This window comes from Telmatherina bonti (genome assembly GCF_933228915.1).
Source record: "Telmatherina bonti genome assembly, chromosome: 21".
Taxonomy (NCBI): Eukaryota; Metazoa; Chordata; class Actinopteri; order Atheriniformes; family Telmatherinidae; genus Telmatherina; species Telmatherina bonti.
In genome coordinates this window covers 18,847,817-18,871,366 of record NC_136630.1, presented here as the reverse complement: position 1 = coordinate 18,871,366, position 23,550 = coordinate 18,847,817, and the positions used below count along the sequence as shown (strand labels likewise).

The following is a 23,550-nucleotide window of genomic DNA, read 5'->3' as shown; positions in this document are numbered from 1 at the left end:
CAACCATTCATTCATTCATTTTCTTAACTGTTTAGTCCATTTAAGGGTCACGGAGGGAGCTGGAGCCTATCCTAGCAATCACTGGGCGAGAGGCAGGGTACACCCTGGACAGCTTGACAGTCCATCACAGCCTGTTGACAACCATTCATTCATTCATTCATTTTCCGAACCGCTTATTCCAATTCAGGGTCGCGGGGAAGCTGGAGCCTATCCTAGCAATCACTGGGCGAGAGGCAGGGTACACCCTGGACAGCTTGACAGTCCATCACAGCCTGTTGACAACCACTAGAGCTCAAAACAAAGGTGTCACACAGCAGTGACCTGACAAACGAAGCGTTAAATGCACTTTTAAAAGTGCATTCATTCCCTCATGTGAAATAGTTTTTCCTTTGTTTGATATCATTTCCTTGGCCAAACTTTTTCTTTCTGACAGTCATACCACAGCAAATAACTGAGAAGCTATGATAAATTTTCTACTAAAGGCCGTTGTCTTTTAGCTTTTGCCAAGTCAATTACATGACTAAAAATTTAAAACCACAATTTAAAAGATGGTATATACTTGTGATTTTATAAATACTACAAGTCCATAGATTGAAGTGTCTGATAATATACAAACATCTTTGTTCATACTGGTACTTAGAAAAAGAGGACTCCTATTATGTACATATATTTTCTTTCTTTTGTTTATCCAAAATGATTAAATTTCAAATTTCAAATAAAATTCAGCTGGTGAAATAAAATTCCCAAGTAGAAGAATCTTGCCCATTTGTGATTTATATAATATCACCTGGTTCATAAATATAGCTTGTAAATCAAATCTATGGATTATATCAAATAATTACTCCCATTCAAATCATATAAAATACCCCCCCCCAAACTAATGAGATAAAAACTGTTTCTGTTCCAGAGGAACTAAATTGATGATGTGACTTTGAAATTATTTCTGTACATATAATTTCTGCATTCAGGATGTCAACACCATATAACAATAAACATTGAAACAAAGTACCTGTGCATCGTTTGTGACTGCAAGACAGGAGATCTCCTCGCTGTGGTCCTGCAAGTGTCTCTGACTGCCTGTATGAAGGTACTCCACCACCACCACACAACCACAAGAGTATGCAAATAAGCCTGCAACAGAAAATAATTGCTTGCTATGATGAAAACATTGAACAAAATGATGCTCAGTTTGTGTTAAAAGTGGAAACGGTGTAATTTTTTAGTGTTTAGTCTTAAGTAAGTGTTGCCGTCATGCAAAAGTAACAATTTACTCCATGTCCTTTATTTTAAATAAAGTGACAAGAAAAAAACAATGACATGACGTTAGAAATACATTACAGTCACAATTAAAACCCTGATTAAACATCTAATAGAATAAAAATGTGTTTTTCCATATTTTACAGTTGTTTTCTCTCAGTATACTATGTTCACCTTGGTCGGGGCTCCACACCATGTTACCACGTCCATTGCCGTTGTAGCCAATCACTGCTTTCAGTTTCAAGCCCTCTTCTGATGGTTGTGGAGCTACAACAGCCTGAATCAAAGCAAACATTTACACAAATAGGATAATAAACACACTCCTTGACTTTTGTGCCATTAAAAAAAAAAAAAAAAAAAAAAAAAAAAAAAAGAAGCTCTATACCTGATCAAGAAAGGAGGTCTTGGAACGTGGGTTAAAGTGCCTGTAACAATCTGGTCGTACTGGCTTGTTCTGATTGACCTGAACTACATGACAAAAATAACATTTACAAACAAAAAAGACCTTTAGTAGAAAACACAAAGTTAATACATGAAAAAAAGAAAAAGCTACAAGCACTTACCACAGTCCGTGCAACTGGTATTGACAGGAGACAGGTTGTTCAGGTCTGTCACTTTGAGAAAGGAGACAGCAGATCTGGGCTCAGAGCACTGACCTGCATCAGTGTCTTGAACTGGAGTGTTTGGGTTTATGAAGTTGTCTTCACAAACAGACAAGGAACCCAAACCTGTATGCAAAAAGCAGAAAAAATACCAAAACAGTTGGTGCAATATTAAAAGCAACGTTGTGTATGAATTTGAAAAGTATTCAGAGCATTTTTAAATTAAATCTTTCACTTCACGTGGATGAGGCCTTTTTCCTATCAAGTTGTATGATAAGCCTTTTCAGCTTATTGTACCAACATCAAAAGCAATGAATTCAGACTATTAAGATAGAGCATCGGGTTTGTGCTTTATAAGTGGAAACTACTAGGGCTTAGAACTTGGGCTGGAAAATATTTTCTTCTTGCTAGACCAAACTTTTGCAATATAATTATTGTGTCACATCAGATTTCCAACACAGGTCTTTCAGTACTGGTACCACATTCAAAGGATACTCTTTGGCCTTAAAATAAAGGGTAAAATGAAGAAGTGTATCAGCAAACACTAAAAATGAACAATTTAAGGAGATAAATTCATCAAGCCATGGCTGACTTATGTAATAATATTTTTCTCACCCATCAGTTGGTCAAAGCTACAGATATCCATCACAAATGTACACAAATTCAACTTTACATAAGATGCTCAAGTGAATGTTAACAGTGAATATAAGAGAAACCTGCCTTCCTGAACAGCTTGGTCAATACTAATGTCCAGCCGTGGTGGTGAAGAGGGAAGGGGAGCTGTCTGCCGAGGCACCTCATTTGACAACTGAACTCCATTCATTTCAGTATCTGCTACAAAAGTTGGATAAAATTGCAAAGTCAGAATTTTGATGAGTAAAAGCAATAGAATTGGATCCACTTAGGATTGTTAAGCAACATTAAACTGGGTGAATATCAAACAAGGTACCTTCTTTCTGATGTGATGTGCGGCCTTCTTTAAAGGATGAACTGTGGGAACAAATAGCCTGAATCAGTACTTTAAAAAACAATAAAGCCACCACAGAGTGCCACATAAGCTCTGTAATGGTATGTAGGGTGGTTTATTACCAACTGTCAGCCAAAGATTCGATGGGATTTGCAAGGAAGTCCCAGATAAATATGGCATCTCCCACTGAGATTACACCCAGTTGGTCAGGGGTGAAGCTGACTTGGCGAATGGGCTGACTGTGGCCTATGAACATCTGATGTAGAGAAACAAACATTAGTTCCTAAAAAACAGCATTGACCATAAACACTTTGGATAAATTCTAAAGAGATAATTTCACAACTTTTTTTTGTTTCAAATGATTACAGTTCATCCCACAATATGGCCATCCTTTACAAAAATTTAAAACTAAACTACTTGCAAATTTGTTAGATTTAGGACAGATTATGGTTAGGTTGGTTGAATAAAAATGTATTTAAAATAATTCTAATGATTGGATACTATTTACATTTAAGATCAGAAAAAAGTAAATAGATTTTGCAACAAAATTCCACAGTAGGCCTGGGTGATATGACCAAAATATATTTTGGACAAAATCTAAAAGAAAATATAACATATGTTGGCATCATTTTAATGTTTCTGTAGAAACAAAAGCTTTAATTTGGTTCCAATAAATAATACTTAATCATATGAGTTGAAACAGTACTTTGATATGTGGCGTGCTTATAGGTCACGAAACAATATGAAAACTTATTGTATTTATTTCAACAAAGAAAAAGACTTTATATTGTTAGATGAAACAGTGAGGTCCATTTTGATGCTTCATAATTTTAACTTGGTATGTGTTCTTGAAGGCGTCTTGAAGTATCTCAGGGTTACTCAAGTGAATAAAGGTAAAATAAATCAGTAAAAATAAATTAATAAATAAATTTAAAAAAAAAACACATTTAGATTCTAAAATGTAAGTAGTTTATTAGTTTTTCTACTTTAAATTCCGTTCCACATGACAACGGCAAGTGCACAAAACAAAATAATGAAAATTCCTGTCTGAGCCTATTTTTCTACTTACTTTTAACATAAGAAGGTCATATCAAACAAAACTTCTCGGTGTGGTGCCTCCTCACATTATAATTTTTACACACCGCCACACACTCATTCCATATTAAACATATCGGTTTGGCACTCGAATGTGACGGCAAAATAAACAAATACTTATCAGTCTAGGCAGGGTTAAATCTGTGGTTTTCATTGTCAATTTTGCGTTTTGGGACAGAAAACGACATGCTTGCTAGTGCTACTTTTACAACTTCAAAACACAACAAAACACGCTGGGGTCAATGTTGCTAGGCAACCTGGTGTTGCATTCCTGGTCTGCACAACTGTAGGATTGTAGGCTACTTAATGAGGAATGACTGAAGTTTCTTGATTAAAATCTTTATTCTTTTACATAAACTGGGCCACATAGAAGTTGGTTCTGGGCCGCATGTGGCCCATGGGCCACCATTTGAAGAGGCCTGTCTCACAGTTTACCTACAAAGCTATGTGGAATTAAAATGTTACAAGGTGAATCCCGAGTCCATGAGAGACTTTGTTTTCAGATAAGGTAACAACTGAAGTTGTGTCTGTTTAAAACTTTATTTTTCTAGATTCTATGCCAGAGAAGTTAGATCATCACTGATAATGATTCTACCTGTGCCTATGAGGACTTAATTGTTCCTCAAGTGTTTGGACACAGCTCACATACATGATCAGTTTGCAGCTTCTTTTTAAAGGTGAGTGAGGACAAGTGAGTTCCTTTGCTGGTGAAGCAAGAACCATGAAAGGAAATAAGTCACAGCCTGTCCAGCATGTCACTGTTAAATGTTGGCTGTTCTTTGTTTCAATGGGAGAAACATGCTGAATGAAGTACCAGATTATCAATTCAATATAAACAATCCTGTCAGACTTTATGTCTTATGTTTAGAATACAAGGAGTTTTGTAACCAACTTAGAAAAGACTGAATTGTTTACTTGGTGTCTACCTGTGAGTTAATATGGAGCTGCATGTTATAATCCCACACTTTCACAGCATTGTGTCCGGCAGTCAGGAGGAATCGACTATCTTCACTCACAGCAAGGGATGAGCACTGGTGTTTGTGGACCTTTGACACCTGTCAGGACAGAAATCCAGTGAAAACAGCTCCCACTGCAACCAGAAATCAAAAGCTTGTTTTTTTTTTTTTATAGAAATACTATTATAATTACATCGATAATGACATAATTTTAATTGGATTTGTCAGAATGGGCCACACATGTTCTCACAAAGACTATAGTCACATTGCTAGTCCCAAACACAAACACAGGGATGGACAGAAACTACATGATTTTACACTGATACCTAATAGGGATGCACACACTTGAACCACGAAAACAAATTAATTCTGAAATTAAAGATGTCACATAGTCACGTGTCGAAGCGGTTACCTGTCGCAGCAGACGACCCGTCTTTGTGCTGAGCCAGAGGATTTTGTTTGCAGATGTGGCAACCAGCAAGTGCTCAGTGAAGGCCGGAGAGAAGCAGACTTTGAGAGCAGAATCCAGTCGGGGGCTCTCTAAATCCAAAATACTCACATCTACATGCAGCAACTATGTAGAGGAGTCAAAGCTTAATTTGAACAGTCAGACATAAGAACCTGGAGCAATATGCTCAAAGTTACATTGATATGATAAAGATATTAACTGCCCACAATGGGACAATGAGAAAAAAAATACAACCCCTACTGAAAAGTCACAACAGGTGAAATACCTCATCCAGAGACTGTGCATCAGCAATGGTGACAATGTATTCAGAAGGACCAACAAAAGCCAGAAAGCGACTGTCACTGCTCACTGCCAGAGCATCAGGAGCACGCTCAGTCCCTCGGGCCACTACGTTACCTACAAAATTGTGTACAGTTAATAAAAATACATTTAGCTGTACATGACTGCCTCAGAAATTGACTTCAAGTGTATTTACGTTAAATTTACATACATGCAACTCTGACAACAGCGTGATCTTCTTCTGATGCGTTATAAAGTACCAGGGAGCCCTGAGAGTCTGCGCTGTACATGAACTCTCCATCTGAAGAGAAGGCAAGACCAACCACCTCGCCTCTATGCTGCCTAGGATAAAAACAAGAAAGGGAAATAAAAACCAAAACAAAAAACCCAAAGAAACAAGGAACAGTTTTTGTTCAATTAAATGCTATTTCTTCAGCCAATATGCTTTGTTCACGTGTCCACAGTGTTTTCGGTTGTGCTGGTACGTACTTATGTTCAGCCAGCAGCTTGGAACTGGAAATGTCGAAGACTCTGACAATACCGGAGCTGAAGCCACAAGAGAAGGTCTGTTCATGGGGATGGAAGGCCACAGAGGAGGGACTGTCCTCAGACGCGAAATCATACAGCTAAAAACATGGGAAAATAAAGTAAATAAGACTAAATAACCCAACCAGTGATAACTGGGAAATTGTTTGCTTCATCAGTTCAGACAAACTTATTAGCAAGTCACACTGCAGTTTCACATTACTAAATAACTCAATACAACACAGCAGCTTTCTATTTATTCGAGTCTTAACTAATTTATCAACAAGTGAAAACATCCATTATTGGAATGACTTGAAAGAAACTATTAACATTTAATTAGAAAGATGAAATATCAAAATCTTTACACTGCTGCAATGCTTTATAATTAGTTTATTATATATCAGTGTTATACCTTGCACATACAGTATGTGAGAACCCAAGTAGTGTCTACAAAAATGCTGTAAGAGTATATGTGTAAGGCTTTGTCCTAACATCCATGTAGGCAGCAAAATACTGTGATCACAAAATTAATTTATCGTGAGAAACTGCAGAATTCCACTTGTGATTAAAACCAGACGACCATGGCTCGAATGCAGATCTCAGTGTGGACTACGTGAATTCCAGGAAAAGAACAACATACCTTTTGTTAACAGTTTATGTGTGTATCTGCAACTAAGTGTAATGAAGGCCTGACAGATCAAACACGAAGCCTGGTAATTATTATTGTTAGACAACCTTAACAACCTGTACAACTTATCCAAAGCAGAGGTCTGACAGAAAGCAATAACCATCTGAACGTGGCTTTACTTTTACAAAGGAAGGTCGTCTGACACCTCAACAAACTAAAAACCATTTTCAAATTAATTAATCAAAAGATAGGTTTCTTTTGATTATGGCTTAAGTAATAGATATAACCCTGACTGACCTGATTTAATGAATCCATATTCCAAATGCGCACTGTTCCATCAGAGGAGGCTGTTGTGAGATACCGACGAATGCCATCCACACTGAAGCCAAGCACAGTGTCTGTATGTGACCTCATCAGTGTGTTGTATCCACGGCTGCTTACATCAAGGAAACCAAGATTGCCAGTAGAGGTAGCTGCCAGGACATGAAGGCTGTCAAATGATATTGACACCATGCTCACAGGTCCTTCGTGCTCTGGAATACAAATACATGCTTGTTATCTCTCTGTGTGGATGTGAGACTGCTCATACACCAGTGATGGAAAAAAAAAAAAGATTCTCAGATCAGTATCTTGTTATATATTAATAAACATGGCTATAGATGTCACTTCGCCATTTGCTGGTTCACAGAAAAGATGTTACAGCAGCTATCTGGTAAACCCATTGTTTACATTATTGCCAACTTAACAACTCTGTTGTCAGATTTATTGGGTTTTCAGACTCCCTCTAGCAACTAACAAAAATAAAAAGTGACAAATCTTGCAACTTTTTCTGGTGTTATTGGGGAGTGACGTGAAAGCACGTATTGTTTCTTCTTCTCAATGAGCAGCGAGCACTGTTGCAGGCCCTTCCCCAATACAAAAGCACACGCACAAGCTTTGCTCATTGTGAAGGATGAGCTGATACTTTACAAATTACCGTTGGAATTTAACAAAAACAAAATTGCTTCTGTCGTGAACTGATTTTATTGATGTTTTTCCCCATTCATCCATTTTCTTAACTGCTTAGTTGTAGGGAAGCTGGAGTCTATCCCAGCAATCATCAGGCAAGAGGCAGGGTATAACCTGGACAGGTTGCCATCCCATCACAGTGTTTTTAAATGATCTTATCTAGAGCTCCTAGATCATCTTAACTGTTTTATTTTATTATTTACTGCATCCGTCATAAGTACAGTAACTAGTGCTTCAAGTTTTCTTTAGTTTTGCATCCCCCTGTAAAGTTACAAAAATAGTATTGAGCAACCGATATTGTATAGTTATTTATTCCTTTCATCCAAAAACCTCACAATAATTAGGAATAACATTGTGTACAAAAGCAGCTCCTGCCGTTTGTGCTTAATTGCCAATCTAACAAATACATACAATTTCATATAAAGTTTCATACCATTTTAAATGATCTGAAAGTTTATTTAAAAAAAAAAAAAAAAAAAGCGTATAAAAAAATAGCGTACAAGTATTAATAACTGCTCACCATGTATGATAAATTTCTGACATCTGAAACTTGCGACTTTTTTTTTTTTTTTTTTTAACTGTATAAATTATTCTTTATTTCCATTCATTCCTGCTGTCTTTTTGGCAACGGATTGTCTGGCAAAGTGAATTTTTATTTCTGTTATTTTCACAATGGAAAGCAAACAGACTGAATTATTCAAAATCATGTATCTTCTTAAACAAAAGTGGAGCAACATAATAAATAAACGCTAAAAGAAAAGGTTGTTTTCGGTTTTGCACAAATGTTTTTAACACTTTATACAAAAGGCTTTACTTCAATGGATAATAGTTTATTTACTTTTATACTCAGTTTACTATAACATGCAAGATGATAAACATCCCACTTCAAATAAGAAAATGACAGTGAACACACTGATGGCCTAAGGATTAAAGCACTGCCTGCGGAGTGTGATTTGTTAGTCTACTGCAGGTAAATGTTATTCCACCCCTCACTGTGCCTACCAGCCTCAAGTAGGATGGCAGAAAAATCAAGGGGCCAGAGCCGTAGGAAGCCATCTTCAGAGCCGGTGGCGCAGAACGAAGAAGAAACGCTGATACTGTTGACGGCAATTCCTGGACCTGAGGAATACACAGATACATAACTGTATTATATTTCAATTCCTACATAGAATGTATCAGTAGAGTCCATTAAAGGCAGTGTCATTGCCTTTTGGGAACAGTTATGATATCATAAAGATGTAAATCCATATAGTTAAGGGTTAAGATTTGGCTTTAAGTTAGTGGTCAACTATGGCTAAGGTAAATTCAATTCATTTAAAGCCACATTTAACTTAGGACCAAAATGCCCCTAAATGACATCCCCAATTTCTAATCAAAAGTGCAGAATAATCAACACATTCCATCCAAGACTGGCCTACCTGTGTTAAAAGTCCATTTTTCCCGGCGCTCTGCATGCTGTGGCTGCGCTGGCAACAGCCTCCTCACATTCTTGATCGCAACTCTGCTGTACTCAATCTCAAAAATATGGCCAGTTCGACTGCTGGCAAATCTATGGGACAGTCACAGAGGAAAAGCAGTAGTTCAATACTTTCAATGGACTCATTTCAGTACCTGTGCTGGTTTCAGTGATTGTTTTCATGTTTTTTTTTTGTTGTTTTTTTTTAATGGGACACATTGCACACTAATGAAGAAAAAAGTACAAAATGTAAATGTGTGAAGAGTTAACATTACTGCTTACATAAAATAAAACAAAGTACAAAGTGATTGTAGTATTCATTGTATAAAGTGAATGGTGGATTTGCTCACAGTGTTCGATCGTCAATATGCTTTTCTGAGAAATTTCCCTCTTCAAAGGTCACATCGGTGAAATCCATTGAGTGGTATTCACCCAGGTTGACTGGACAGGACCGCAGCGTCCCATTTCGTACTCGCCAAAGACGTATATTGTCCCGACCACATGATACCATCCTAAAGTCAGTAAAGTCACAGATTAACCTAATCTCAAAAAGTCTATTAACTACTGATTAAGCAGCATGATGCTAAAACCTTGTCACCTGCTTCTTATACTGGTTTGAAACAAAAATGCCTGACAGAGAGGGTGAGTGAATGGACTAAAACATTTACTGATGCATATTTATGATTAATAGAATTCTTTCATTTCTTTCTCAATATGAAGTGGAAAATCTCACACCATATTAAGGAATCCTCATTCCTCAGTACCTTATTATAGCTCAGACTGCCTTGCTGTGACCAAGCTGCCAAGGGAAATACCCAAGAATCATATTATGTTAATGTAGCATTCACAAGTTATCATCGCATAAATAATGACATTCCTCACTTTAAAGAGGAAAAATACTTTCAGCTTTAAGTTGCTACTAGTATGAAGTGTTACTTTTCAGTTGATAAGAGAGTAAACCCCAAACCAGTTAACATCAGGCCAGTGCATCCCAATAATAACACAGTGAATGAAGATCTTTTATTTCAATCTTGCATCACTACATTAAAAAAAACAACACAACTTGTAAGGAATGTACAAAACTGCTTCCACATTAGCACACAGGTAGAGCAGCGGAACAACATATATGGTAAAAAAAAAAAAAAGTTTTTATTGTCTCTGTGTGTGTGTGTGTGTGTGTGTGTAGGGGAGGGGTACCTTGTATCATCAAAGAAGGCAACCTTCATGGTGTTAATGTCCACATCTGTGTGGGACTTGGCTAAGACGGTCACCTCTCCACCTTCACTAATATTGCGAGTGTTCCACACCACCACCATCTACAAAATTATGACAGAACCATCAGCTGCGAAACCTTTTCCTAATAAAGCTGGACAGCACAGCACATAATAATATAGTCAGCCATTGATTCTTCATGCAGGAAACCATAAATAAGAGGAGCTTACGGTTTTATTGTGGCTATCTTTACCCACTCCACAGAGAATACTGCCTCCATAAGAGAAGCTTAAAATTGCAAAGTTGGAGGAAAAAAGTAATAAAAAGAATATATTGAGTTAGTGTGAGCAATGAAATGCTTATTCTAAGCTTGGACTTCTAGAAAAATGTGTGCATGATGCTAGTTACCTGAGACAGGACAATGAGTGAGCATGAGTCCTGAACATTGTAAGACAGTTTCCTCTGTTGTAGTTCCAGACACGAACTACACTGTTGTTGCCACTTTGTGCTGAAGCTAGCTGCGTTGTGTTACCATTAAAAGCCAGTGCAGAAACCTACAGACAAGAAACAAGGACCGGTGTTGCAAAAATGAACTGAATCATTGCAAAACTTCTTTAGGATGTGGAAAGCATCACCTGTGTTTCCACAACTCACTGTGAGATGCATCAGAACTACCTTATCTGTGTGTCCGATGAAGAATCTTTGCTGATTTGAGGATATATGCATGGAGACAATAATCGCATGACATGGATAAACCACCGCATCACCTGATTTGGTCCAAAGCGCCTGCAGCATAAAAAATGTAGGGTTAAACCTTTCATCTATTAATTCTTAAAAAAAAAACAAAAAAAAAAACAAAGAGTGCTGCAATTTTTTCCACATACAATATTTTACAATATTCTAAAATATTATCAGACATGTATACTAGAGGTTTTTTTTAAAGTCCTGTTCTCATTTTTATTCATTTATTTTGATCTATTCCACAGAAATGTATAAAATCTGTTTTTCATATTTCTACATAGTGGCAAGATGAATTTGTGAAAATGAAAATATATTAAAAGTTATTTCAAGCAATTTCAATAAGGATTTCATTAAAACTTAACGTACATATTTTGTAGTTGCTCCTCCAAAGCCAATGATTCGACTGAGCCTGAGGATTGGGTCTGGAAGCAGCTTCTAATAAAGACAAGGTAATCATTACAATAAGCTTTACAAATACATCTTGAAAGCTTTCTATTTTATTGCATTTTCATTTCTCACCCGATGTTTGGCTTCCAAAGGGGATGGCAGGGTGTCAGGGTGTGAAACAGGAGTCCACACCAGCTAAAACAATAAATAGTCCACATTTATTTTAGTATTTTTATAGAGTTAAATAAAACTATTGAAGAGCCACTTAGTAGTGAAGGGCCAAGACAAAAAAAGACAGTGAGAAAAGATGTGGCTTCAAACTGATTTTCTTGTGCTTTTACTATTCATTAAAAGGTAGGAAGTGTCACCTCTTCATCATTTTCCTCTCCATGTGTGCTGGATTTATCGTCAGGATGCAAATACACATGGATCCCACGATAATCAGTGCCACAGGGTGGCTTGATAGTGAGCTGCTGTGAACTGGAGCGTGGGGACTCCCGCAGTTGGCAGTCATTACCACAAAGCCAATCCTTCTGTTGAGTTGAGACAACACCCAGGTCAGGTATACTTGATACCATGGGGGCAGGTTTCCTCGGGAGCTGAAAAGGGAAGGGGAAAATTAATTAATAAATGGTGTATACTCCTCCATACTATATCTCAATACAAAACAATAATCACACAACAATTCACACTGACTAATAATAAGGGATGGATATGACAGGTCTAATGATATGGCTTACTAATTTTGGGGTGGTGATCTGCTGGATAAGGGAAACACGGTCATGAACTGGTTTGCTGAGGTTGACGCAGCAAGACTCTTTTGTAACTGGGCTTCTTTGGTTTGAAGCATTTTCTGTAAAAAGAGATGTAGAAATGAGTCTATAATACATAACAACTAAGATTTCTTTTGAATTATGAATTAAATTAGAATAAATTTATCCCAGAGAAAAATTTAAATGTTGTAGTAGCTTTTTATTTATTTTCTATTAAACACAAATAATACTAATTAATTAGATTAAGAAGATAGTGACTTGTTTCTTTTACTAAGGCCATGAAAAGGTTTGGTTTCTATGTATGCAGATCAAAGATTCAGTTCTTCAAGACTTGCAAACAAAAGCTTGCCTTATATTTAGAAATTCTCAGCCAGGCAAAGAAACAGTAAAAAGGTTCTGCTAATAAATTTAGCAGGTAAAAACAGGTAAAAATGAAGTTATTTGAATAGAAGGCTGTGAATTTTGTTTGTGGAAAAAAACAGATGTAGAATTCTCAAAATTCTTTTTATGACAAGGCATCAAGATGGAAAATCTTTACTTCACCAACAAACCAGGCAACTTTGCATCATGACAAAAGGTTCTGTTGGAAAATACTGAGCACTCTAGCAGTAGCTTCACCTCTGACAGTACTGTATTGGCCAATAAAGCATTGATCAAAAACATAGTTTAGGTAAAGAAAATGTTAACAGATAATATCAAAATTTTAGTGTGCAAGCCAGAGTCCAGCTTGAGGGGGGAAAAAACCATGAATGTAAACGAGGTGCTTTGTATTTTTCACAACTTACCTATCTGTGAATGTGGATTGTCTTTTTGAATGGAGTCAAAGGGTAACTTTGTGCCATCTGATGGAAACCTAAAAAACATGAGGGGATTTGTAGAAATGAACTAAAATACATAGTTCATTTTCAGTCAATATCAGTGCTGTAGACCTTATTTCATTAATGTGAAATATATATATAAGACACTCATTGACATTTGAACATTTGATCTCAAAGTTGCATTTTCTTGTTCATTTCATTCTCAACAATGCACTTATCTTTAATGACAGCAAATCTGGCAAAAAAGAAATTCAGTTCCAATATTAATGCAGATTAATTTGCATCTAAACCTGATATTTTTTATTCTCTCAAAGAAAGTGGCTGTTTGGAGTGGATCTTTTCCTTCAAAATTAACACAGCCCTTTCTGTTCTGTGGTGTGGTAACTGTACTTTATATGATCATAGAGGTCATGCCAGGAGCCTCCCTTAGGCACAGGAAACGACATCTCTCTGGGAATGGGACCAGTTCCCTGAGAAGAGGCCAGACCCATTTGCTTAGCCTCACTGAAGGAAAGTCCTGTTGAAAGGAGAAAAGAAACATATACAACATATTATGGAAAACACTGACCTGAAAAGCTAAAAATATCTTAATTTTAAGAACAAAGTACGAAACATCACTAAGTAGGAAGTAGTGATCTATTGAAAAATAGTACAGAAAGAAGTCAGAGCACAAAACCTATTCGAACATAATAATGAGAAACAGGGACACAAAAATAAGGAATGCACAAAGGCATTCACCCAAAAAACATGGAAAATATGTTTGTTTTGGTGAAAAATATATTTTTATTCAAGGGCAATATCTGAATCTAGAGTTGAGCGGGTTTAGATGAGTTTTGACACTGAGAAATGTCTTTCAGGTTTCAATAATAGAGCCTTTGTTTTGTTTTTTTTACAGTGGCACTGAAAAGACTATTTTCTATTGTCTTTCAGACAATTGTCTTTCTTCCATAAATTTGGACCCTGATAAAAAAAACACTGCTTTTGATCAAACTTGCTTTTAATCCACTATTGATGACTGAATTAGTCATTAAGGATCACTATTCATTTGACTTGCTTGATTAATTCAAACTATACGGGACATCCATAAATTAGAAATAAAATAAAAAAATGATTGTGCTGATAAGCTGAAAGACAAGCATACACCATTTGTTAGAAAATCTCACTTTAGCAGTTGTGGTTTCTCACCAGGATCTAGCAGCAGATCACTTGTAAACGTGTTTTTTACTGCCATATTGGCACATAGCTTGATGCTCTTCAGGTGCATGTAGTGGCGACTAAGGTAGACAGAAAGTGTGTACTTCAGATCCATCATCAAACAGATCCAACGCACTGCAATAGGAGCTGGACCCACCAAACCTGCATTGCATAAACAGAAACACTCCCAGCACTGACACAAGACAACCAATATTTTCCAAGTTATATAGAGAAGAAACATGTAAACATGTGTATTGTGGAACATGTGCTTGTGTTTTACCATGCCTCGCAGATCTTGATGTGCTTTCATAAACCGAATCTTTTGCGGCTCCACACAAGAAAGGAAACTGAAGCCATGTAGGAGTGAACTTGAACTCTTTGAACATGTTGGAAAAAGAGATACGGACCATCTGGCCCTCCTACATATAAGAACACAGAAAAAGAGGAGGAAAATGGTGGTATTAGATTTCTGATGTTTAGTGTCTGGTAAGAAAAAAAATCTCTTTTACAATCAAGACACTCAGATAGCAAAAATGTTTCAACCAAGTTGATCAAATATGAGTATGGTTGCCAAAACACAACCTTATGGGCAATTGACATTAAGAAGGCTTCAGATATTAGGACCACTTCTGGCCTATTAAATACTTGTGGTGATCTACGTCCAGGTCAGCAACTGACATCTGGCCCACACAACACTTACCAGTGCTGTAATTGAGCCATGAATGTCAAGTAGCCCAAACTGGGCCCAAACATATCTGCTATCTGGGAGATGTTTTCCCTAAAACTGTATAAAAACTGTGTTTCACAGTGATAGAACTTATTAAATCACTGTGTGGCAAATTTACTGTAATCCTGCTTAATTTTAGACAAAAATTTTACACAAATCACAGCAATATGAGCAACTAGCCTGACACTTCCATACATTACCAAGATGTGCTTTAGGATATTGGTGAATTAAAGTGCTAACAAGGAGACCGAAAGACCATTGAAGGGCTTATAACATGTAATACAGAAATTATATATACTTTTTTTTTTTTTTTTTTAAATTGCACAGGAATCCTCATGTCTCATACTTCCACAATAACATCAAGATGGACCACAAAGTATTTTGCAGGAGTTGGCTTGAAGAGAAGGTAGAAGAAGCGGCCAGTCAGCCCCAGTGACTGTTTGGTGTTTTTGGGGATTAGGATGTAGCTGCTGGCAGGAATCGAACCCTTGATGCGAAAGACTTGACATTTCAGAGTTTTGTCCTGGGACAAAAAGTCAGATTGTTCAGAATACTTGTATAAAACAATACTATATTCTTATTCAGTCATTAAATAGATAAACACACAATGTATGAATAAAACGTATTATTACTGACATTATATTGAGCACGTGTCCTGCTGCAATTTGAATGATACATACTTCAGAACGACATTCAAAGCCCTAAAATGTTAAGTTTTTTTCAAGCCCAGGTTTGGGCGTCAATTTAACTTTAAACATATTATATGTAAAGTTTAAGAAGTTACCATATACACTGACACATCCCCCTCTTTTGCAGACCTCTTCCATTCCTCAACTCTGATGTGCTTGAATATGTTAACGTAAGGATGCTGCCAGCCTGCATGACCAAAACAGTGTTAAGAAACTGGATAGGCTTGTCATTAATAGGCTAAACGGCTTCAGGTCACGTTATTTTATAATGGTTTGAGTCTCTGGACACAACATAACTCTAACAAGCAGCTTTCATACAAAACTTGAAAGATCATTTTACCTTTGGAAGCCATCTGGAGATATTGCTATAAATAATCCACCTGTTGATATTTGTGTTTTTTAGCTAGCAAGGTAACAGTTAAATAAAAATGCGAGAAAGACAGTCTCTCCTCCGTTTTCCATAGTGAAACTCAATGAAACAGTTTTCTACTTTAAGATGAGTCAAAGGGTTTACGAGCTTTCCCAGTTCTTCGGATACCGTGTTCACATTAGAATTAACTTTCTTGCACTCAATATCTTCCCGCTTCAATCTCCGCCGTTGCCAATAACGCCGAGATCTGATGACGTCATGACGTAAGAAACGTAGTACTCCTGGGTAATGAAGTTTATAGAGCAAAAAAAGAACACAGCAAACTTAAAAAAAAACAAAAAACAAACAAACCCAAAAAAACTGATCATTCCATAGCCATGTTGCATACAGTTTTGTCACTTTTACATGAGCAACCTAATTATTGATTGTTCAAGTTAAAGTTTGGTTCTTTATTTGAACTCTCTATTTGAGAGTTTTTACAACTTATTTAAAAACATGGTATAGCTTAGAAATCATCCAATAAATGACTGACTTAGGCCATGGTTGAGCCATGTAATGATTTTGTTTATATCACACATTAAGATACTAAAACAAACAAACAAAGAAAAAAAACATCTTAATGCAATTCACAACAAACCAATAAGAACCTGTAATTTAGACAAAAACTTATCTCCTATACAGCATTTAGTCAGAGTCTGTGTTTACAACATTTGGGAGTAGTTCTACAGGGTCTTTTAGATGAATGAGGAAGGACACCTGCATTGCCACAGAAGATTGTCCAGCCTCATGTTGATCCCTTTGTTGTAGGTTGCCATCTTTATTTCCTGCAAATGAGGAATGCAATAAGCAAGCATCTGCTTGCAGAGAAATTGGCCTGACTAGTTGTCTGAAAATTTGTGAATTATCAGGGATGGGTGAATCCTCCGGTATTGCCCTGCTGGCTGACGCAGAGGATCTGTTGCGTTCTGGGACTGTGGCAATGGAGAAAGTGTCTCCTCTTGATTCAAGCACAGCTAGTCACTGTCCACAGCACACAATCTCAGTCTCTGTCCTCCAGCTGCGCATCTTCCTCTTCATCTCCGTCTGCACCTGCACCCAGAGTGGAGGTAAGTCATACAAGATCTAATATGCAGTTTCATTTAACTGTTTAACAGTAGTTTGTTTTTTGTATTTAATGCTTGAATACAATCTGATAAGTCACCCATCATGATGATGACAAGATTATTATTACTATTAAAAAAAACGTACCTCCCATCAGCAAACATTTTTTTGCATGATTATATCTTTATACATTAATACTTGAACAAAGATAACTGTTTTTGTTTCTTTACATTTGAAACTATTATTTGATCAGTCCCACCTACAAATCTTTATATGGCCTATTATGTTTAATATAGTATACTGAGTGTATCTTATTAACCTGTTTATGTTTTTCCATGATTATGATAAGCATATAAGTTATCAGCCTCTGCTTTCCTAAAAATAAATGTTATCATAAGTTTAGATTACAAACCTCTTTATTGGCATAGCAGTATAGTACAGCAACCAGGAAACCCTGTAGAAAAAAAACATTTTGTTTAATAAAAGTGAACTAAAAAAAATAGAATTAAATGTGTAAATTGTGATACTGTTTTAGATAGTGTCAACAATAACAGCAGTTGCTCCTCAAGCTAATTGTACCTACCTGAAATGAACTGATAAAGAGAGTGAAGAACACTTTCACATAGCGAAAAATGCCACTTGTCTGCTCATCTGTAGCAAAGATGAAAATCACCTCATGAATACCAAACAGAGGAATGAGCGTGAGAGTGGCCTTGGCAAGCCTACAAGGACAGATAAAACTGAACAGTAATTTGTCACATTGGCATAAACATTGTTTCATGTTGATCACTGATTATGGGAAATCTTGGAATTTAAACACTGAAAGAAATGTAGACTTACAAACCTAAGTTTGTAATCTGGGTATCGACTCTGATTGTTGGCTCGCAATTTGGAAAATATGACCCCAATTATCTTGATGAAAATCAGAAAGTTGATCTGTGGATCAGAGTGATTTAAATAATTATTGAATATTCTACATCTATATTTGTATTTTACTGCAACATATGAGTAAAACTTTCTCTATTTGCATTCATTTCTTACTATTGAAGCAAAAAGAATTGGGAAACGAATGATCCACCAGTAGTTCATGTTCTCATTGACAGCCCAACACCTGAAAAGAAAAGACAGTTTTTTTTGTGTCTGCTGCACAGTTGGCTACACATGAGGGTACTACACACATAGACATGCTTACTCACTCTTTGTTTTCTTTCAATATCTTCACCACCATCCAAGGAACCACAAATAAAAGAGGGGTTCCTGAAGTGTGAGCATAAAAGAAAATGCAGATTATAACTTCAGTTGCTTCCAAAGGCTAACTTAAGAAATAAACTAAATAGTTTTTGCAGAAATGTTTCCATGGCATTCATTCAAGAAAATTCTGCAGTCAATTGAGCCTAATTTAATGTGCTTTGTTTTTTAAGATGTGATGGAGGCAAGATTGTAAGTGGCAACTTCTAATACATTTAAATGATAGTAAAACCCCCTCCGATTGTGATTAATAAGTCAGCTAAAAGCTCCTTTCATGATGGAACTTACCCCAACCCAGACAGAGGTAAGGCAGGTATTTGTTGTTATCAATGAACACAGAGGAAATAAGTACAGAGTATAAATAAACAGCCTCTCCAAAGAACCAATAGTGATTGGCCAGGACACAGTACTGCATCACCACCTGTGCTATCCTGCAGCCAATAGCAGCCTAAAAGAAATGAAAACAGAAAGCATAGGAAATCCACAGAAAAGTATTTTAGTTAATACTGAGCCATTTTGTAGAACTTGATGCCAAATAAAAACACTGAACCATTGTTGGAAAATGTCAAGACCTACCTGGTGACTGAGCATCTCAGTCACATCAGTCTGTTTCATGATTTCTCTTCCCCAGTGGCGATCCAGCATTGTGTCTTTCACAATGACAGCCACAGCTCGCAAGATGAAAGACAAGAAAAGGTTGGCATGGAGGTAGTTTCTAGTACAATGCAGTTTCCTGTTAAGAGAATAACAACAAAATCCTAATTTTGTGAGGCAGCTGTGCAGAGGACTTTGTAATTTGGGTACAGCACAGTATCTTATCTGAATGTTTGCTTTTAAAACCATATTGTGACAATGGTGAAAGTTAAAGGGATAGGTAAAAGAAAAACTATTAAAAAAAAAGGTACTTTACATATGTGGGACAGCTTACCTGAAGCTCAGAAGAATAGTAAGAGCCATTGCGAGTGTGGACAGGGACAAAGAATATCCAACAGTGTACAACATCCTAAAGCTCACCAGCAACTGTTTGATCCATAGCTACAAAGTAAAATCCAAACTTTTTGTTAGTAAGTTCTTATAAAAATTACAGCTGACATAATAGACAAATAAAAATAATGATATAGAAATTGTTCAATTTAGCCAAAAATATTTTGTAAACATATATCGACACAATTTGTTGATCATTGAATACAAATGTGCAGTCAAAGTCTTTTCATATGTACTTTATGTTTACTTTTGTTTCTCTTAGAGGTATGTTTCATGCTTGAATAAATGATATGTCTTTAAAGTGGATCAGCTTTTATGGGTGAAACAGAGACAAAACTAATCACCATGCACAATCTTGCAGACAACATGATTTCCATTTGCCCTAGTTACCCTGAATTATGAGGCAACAACAAAATTGATGATGTATGGATGTACATAATAAAATGATAATAAAATGATTGTGCTGATTTGCAGTGCACATAGTAAGGAGACTGGCAATCATTTCATTCTGACATCGACGACAAAACATCTTTAAATCCAAGGCAGAAAACCATACAATAAAGCGTTTTTTTCTTTCCTTCTTTCTTTTCAGAAAGTATTAAATTGTTTCTCCAAAAAGCCTTGAAAGATATGTTAGTAGAACACTTCCTTCTTCAGGATTACACAAACCTGTGATTTTTATATATATATATATATATATATATATATATATATATATATATATATATATATATATATATATATATATATATATATATATATATATACATATATATATATACATATATATATATATATATATATATATATATATATATATATATATATATATATATATATATATATATATATATATATAAAATACAAGAAATAAAATGAAAAAAGATCACAAAATATAAGAAAAAGTCTGTTTAAACTACCATAATGTTTTAAGGAGCTTTTTAAAGCATTCCCAGAACACACATATCAGAAATGAAATGGAAGAGGTATATAAGTACAAGTAGAAAGTAGAAATCCTGTTTGGGAGATTTTTCCAACCAGTCACTAAAACAGGTGAATTTAATTAGCTCAGCTCCACTGCAAGGTAGATGAGGCTTTTAGTGAAAACAGCGGTTCTGAATGCATCGGTAGATCCAAAAACATCATAGGACTTCAACTTTATTTTTAATTCTACTTCTACTTTGTACACCTCTGCAACCAGCAAACCCTGATTAGAAGATCTCAGACTCTTGCTGTTCTGGTTAGTCTAAATGGGAGGAAATAAAGGCATTTAGGATTGTTTCCATCCCAAATGGCACAACAGCTTGTCTTAACTTGTCTTAATATTACTCCGCTGATAAAACCACTGGCGACTCAGGGTGTACCCTGCCTCTCACCCAGTGACTACTGGTATAGACTCCAGAGACCCGTAGTTGGACTAAGTGGTCAAAAAAATGGATGGGTGGTAAAAGCAGGACTGAAGTAAATTGCTTATATTTTGGTCCACACTCAAACCCTGACTCAAAGAGACGCAAAGATTACCTACAGTGGGTTTTACTGCAGAAGATTAAAAAAAAATGAAACAAGTCTCTATATTACACTTGGAGCAACAGCAGTTGTTCATGCAGTTGTTGATGGACTTTTTGCAGCTTAGAAGTATAGATAATTTGGAGGAGTCTGTTTAAAATAAACATATCATATATATGATCTGCTTAACACTGATCAGCTACATCTTCAAAATTTCTTGTCAAACCCAGAATAGCAGTGGGTAGAACAGGACCTTGATTTTACCCAAAGACATGTGTTCAGAGGATAATGTCAAACTACCAAAGCACTTTCAAGAGCTTTTCCTGATATTCTGACCCACTGGCTAAATTCTTATTTATCAACAAATGATATCACATGCAGAGCTGAGATCGAGTAACACCAGAGCAGAACAGCATCAATATGCATCCAAAGGTCATTATTATTTCTAAGTAGAGCTGTATTATTGATTGTAAATGAAGGAAACCAGACTGATATGTGCTAAAGACATTAATGCAACAATTAATGTTGATGGTGGTAAATAGAATTTTAGGTTCACGTAGACAATGAAATAATATCAGAAATACACTTTGCTCTGATATTCTTAATCATGCTAGTTGATTTAGTTAACAGTTCTTTAAATGGTCATAATGAACTTGTCAATCTGTCGATTGTCATAAATTTTCAGATTTACAAATGCATACTTCAAAGCATGAATACTATCATTAATCTGAGAGAGGAATTTACTGTGGAAATTGGTCAATTTCATTGGAAAACAACGGAATCTAGTCAGGAGGACGGTGATCACAGAAAGACAAGTGTCTGATGAAACACTGATAGTGCTCTTATGATAAGCAGCTGAGAACTTTCCTGCTAACTAATTGTTGAAGAATTGAGTGTTGATAATGCAGAAAGAGGCCAAAATCTCTAGCCATGATGACAATTAAAAACAAAAATATCTTCAGTGAAAAAGTTGTCTTGTCTTAAATCAAGACATAAATAAGATCTAACAGTTTAACAGAACATCTAACATAAAGTTTGACTTGGTGAAAATAGAAACATTGTTTTTGAGAATGCACCACAATTTTCTGTCTTTGACTGTCGATTTTGTCACATACTGCACCTTTACAGTCATAGCAGTGCATGCAGTAGTAATCACTTCAGTTTATTTTCTGTTTTTTGTTTTCATGATGATGTGGGTTTGAAAAAAAAATTTTAAATGTTGCTGCATACCTCCTGAGATGTCACTTCTTTTTCCTCTTCACACTGGCTCATGTCCCTCCACACCTCCCCATTTTCACCTCTCTCCCAGAGTCCATCATGTCCACATCGCCTACGCACGACGCCCTTAGATACTGGTAGAGAACAAAAAACATCTGTTTTCTTGTCGTTACACACATACTGTCAATTAGCATAACACGTTGAAACATGCAGAGGGCAGGTATATACATTAGCCTGCATACCTAGGTTATTCCTGTAGCTGAATTATTTTTATTTAAATTTGACCATTATTTCACCAGGCAAGTCAGACAAAGTCAAGTCAAGACAAAATTTTTCATTCGAATGATGGTCAGTTGGTGTCATTTTTGGAAGCATTTATTTATTCACTGCTCTCCAAAGTGCTTGAACAGCATGTTAGTAAATATAACATTACAGCCTTGTGCCCTTCTGTCCTAAAATCAAAGCTGAGTCAAATTTTATGAAATCTCCAACAAACTCTGGCTTTCTTTCTTTTTATGTGAGCTGTACCTGCCTGCACACACTGCACACTTTACTCTTGCATTAAGTCTCAGAAATGAGGATGAAAATAATAAGGGAAAGTGAAGCCAGCGTGAATATTTAGTTCAGTATGAACTATTATCTATCCACAACAGTACTATACTTTTTAAAAAAATCTATCCTGTCCAGTAATGCTATTTTTTAAATCTATACTAGAAAGGTTATAAAAAAAAAAAAGGAATGTGATTTACTCTATTGTTGATGATACCTTTGTCATACCAGGGTAGGAAGAAAGGGCATGAGATGTTGACCATAATGCCAGCAAGAGTATCTGGCCAGCAGGCGTATCTGTCGAATGTCCTGTTACAGAACAAGCCTCCTGGAATGGCACAGAAAAAGACACTGGAACAACATCTCCAGCAGGATCATGTTTTTTTTTTTACCTTGTTAACATGGCACCAAATGTTGGAAACCTGCAGCTGCTCATTTCTTAGCAGGTGAAGCATCTAAGGAGTTATATTTTTAAAATTATTGACAGGAAAATGACTTCATATGACATAACTGTTTAAAAAGAAGGCAACGAGAAGAAACCTGCAGTCATTACCAGTAGAGTACTTCAATTCTTTCATTTGACCATGACCATGTTTTCTTTTTCAAGATAAATCAATCTCAAATGAATTAAACTCGGCTGTACCTTGAGGCAGTGGCTCATTTTTTATCATTCTAACACAGTCTTCTTTATACTGGACCCACTTCCGATAAGTCTCCTCTAAAACTTTGCCGCTGACCGTCTCAAACTGTAAAATATATGCATAAAAACATGCCACAGGAAAAGGTAACAT

At 36.2% G+C, this 23,550-nt stretch overlaps 2 protein-coding genes across 2 annotated transcripts in view; both read right to left on the bottom strand.

The window, feature by feature from the left end:
• Positions 1–16,257, bottom strand: part of wdr90 (WD repeat domain 90) — a gene marked incomplete at its 3' end in the record, with an annotated part of 31,806 nt that extends 15,549 nt beyond the window's left edge. The window contains exons 1-31 of the mRNA XM_079260583.1: positions 16,124–16,257; positions 15,879–15,970; positions 15,441–15,617; positions 14,648–14,786; positions 14,359–14,529; positions 13,564–13,690; positions 13,141–13,208; positions 12,323–12,435; positions 11,951–12,181; positions 11,715–11,777; positions 11,562–11,630; positions 11,130–11,240; positions 10,863–11,008; positions 10,685–10,742; positions 10,440–10,558; positions 9,593–9,754; positions 9,205–9,335; positions 8,789–8,905; positions 7,076–7,311; positions 6,115–6,251; positions 5,837–5,967; positions 5,612–5,742; positions 5,290–5,451; positions 4,848–4,976; positions 2,949–3,082; positions 2,809–2,849; positions 2,580–2,693; positions 1,821–1,985; positions 1,643–1,725; positions 1,432–1,534; positions 1,010–1,131 (exon numbers count right to left, since the gene is read on the bottom strand). Of these exons, the coding sequence (XP_079116709.1) occupies positions 1,010–1,131; positions 1,432–1,534; positions 1,643–1,725; positions 1,821–1,985; positions 2,580–2,693; positions 2,809–2,849; positions 2,949–3,082; positions 4,848–4,976; positions 5,290–5,451; positions 5,612–5,742; positions 5,837–5,967; positions 6,115–6,251; positions 7,076–7,311; positions 8,789–8,905; positions 9,205–9,335; positions 9,593–9,754; positions 10,440–10,558; positions 10,685–10,742; positions 10,863–11,008; positions 11,130–11,240; positions 11,562–11,630; positions 11,715–11,777; positions 11,951–12,181; positions 12,323–12,435; positions 13,141–13,208; positions 13,564–13,690; positions 14,359–14,529; positions 14,648–14,786; positions 15,441–15,617; positions 15,879–15,970; positions 16,124–16,136 (3,795 nt within the window). The 5' untranslated portion in view covers positions 16,137–16,257. The remainder of the gene's footprint in view (positions 1–1,009; positions 1,132–1,431; positions 1,535–1,642; positions 1,726–1,820; positions 1,986–2,579; positions 2,694–2,808; positions 2,850–2,948; positions 3,083–4,847; positions 4,977–5,289; positions 5,452–5,611; positions 5,743–5,836; positions 5,968–6,114; positions 6,252–7,075; positions 7,312–8,788; positions 8,906–9,204; positions 9,336–9,592; positions 9,755–10,439; positions 10,559–10,684; positions 10,743–10,862; positions 11,009–11,129; positions 11,241–11,561; positions 11,631–11,714; positions 11,778–11,950; positions 12,182–12,322; positions 12,436–13,140; positions 13,209–13,563; positions 13,691–14,358; positions 14,530–14,647; positions 14,787–15,440; positions 15,618–15,878; positions 15,971–16,123) is intronic.
• Positions 16,258–17,170: 913 nt separating this feature from the next.
• On the bottom strand, positions 17,171–23,550 carry LOC306771417 (glucagon receptor-like; the record flags this gene model as incomplete). Its single annotated transcript, XM_079260582.1, has 12 exons — positions 17,171–17,242; positions 17,667–17,708; positions 17,838–17,976; positions 18,099–18,190; positions 18,296–18,365; positions 18,451–18,511; positions 18,791–18,950; positions 19,079–19,235; positions 19,431–19,537; positions 22,223–22,344; positions 22,977–23,087; positions 23,403–23,550. The coding sequence occupies 12 exons, from the start codon at positions 23,548–23,550 to the stop codon at positions 17,171–17,173; spliced, it is 1,281 nt and encodes a 426-aa protein (XP_079116708.1).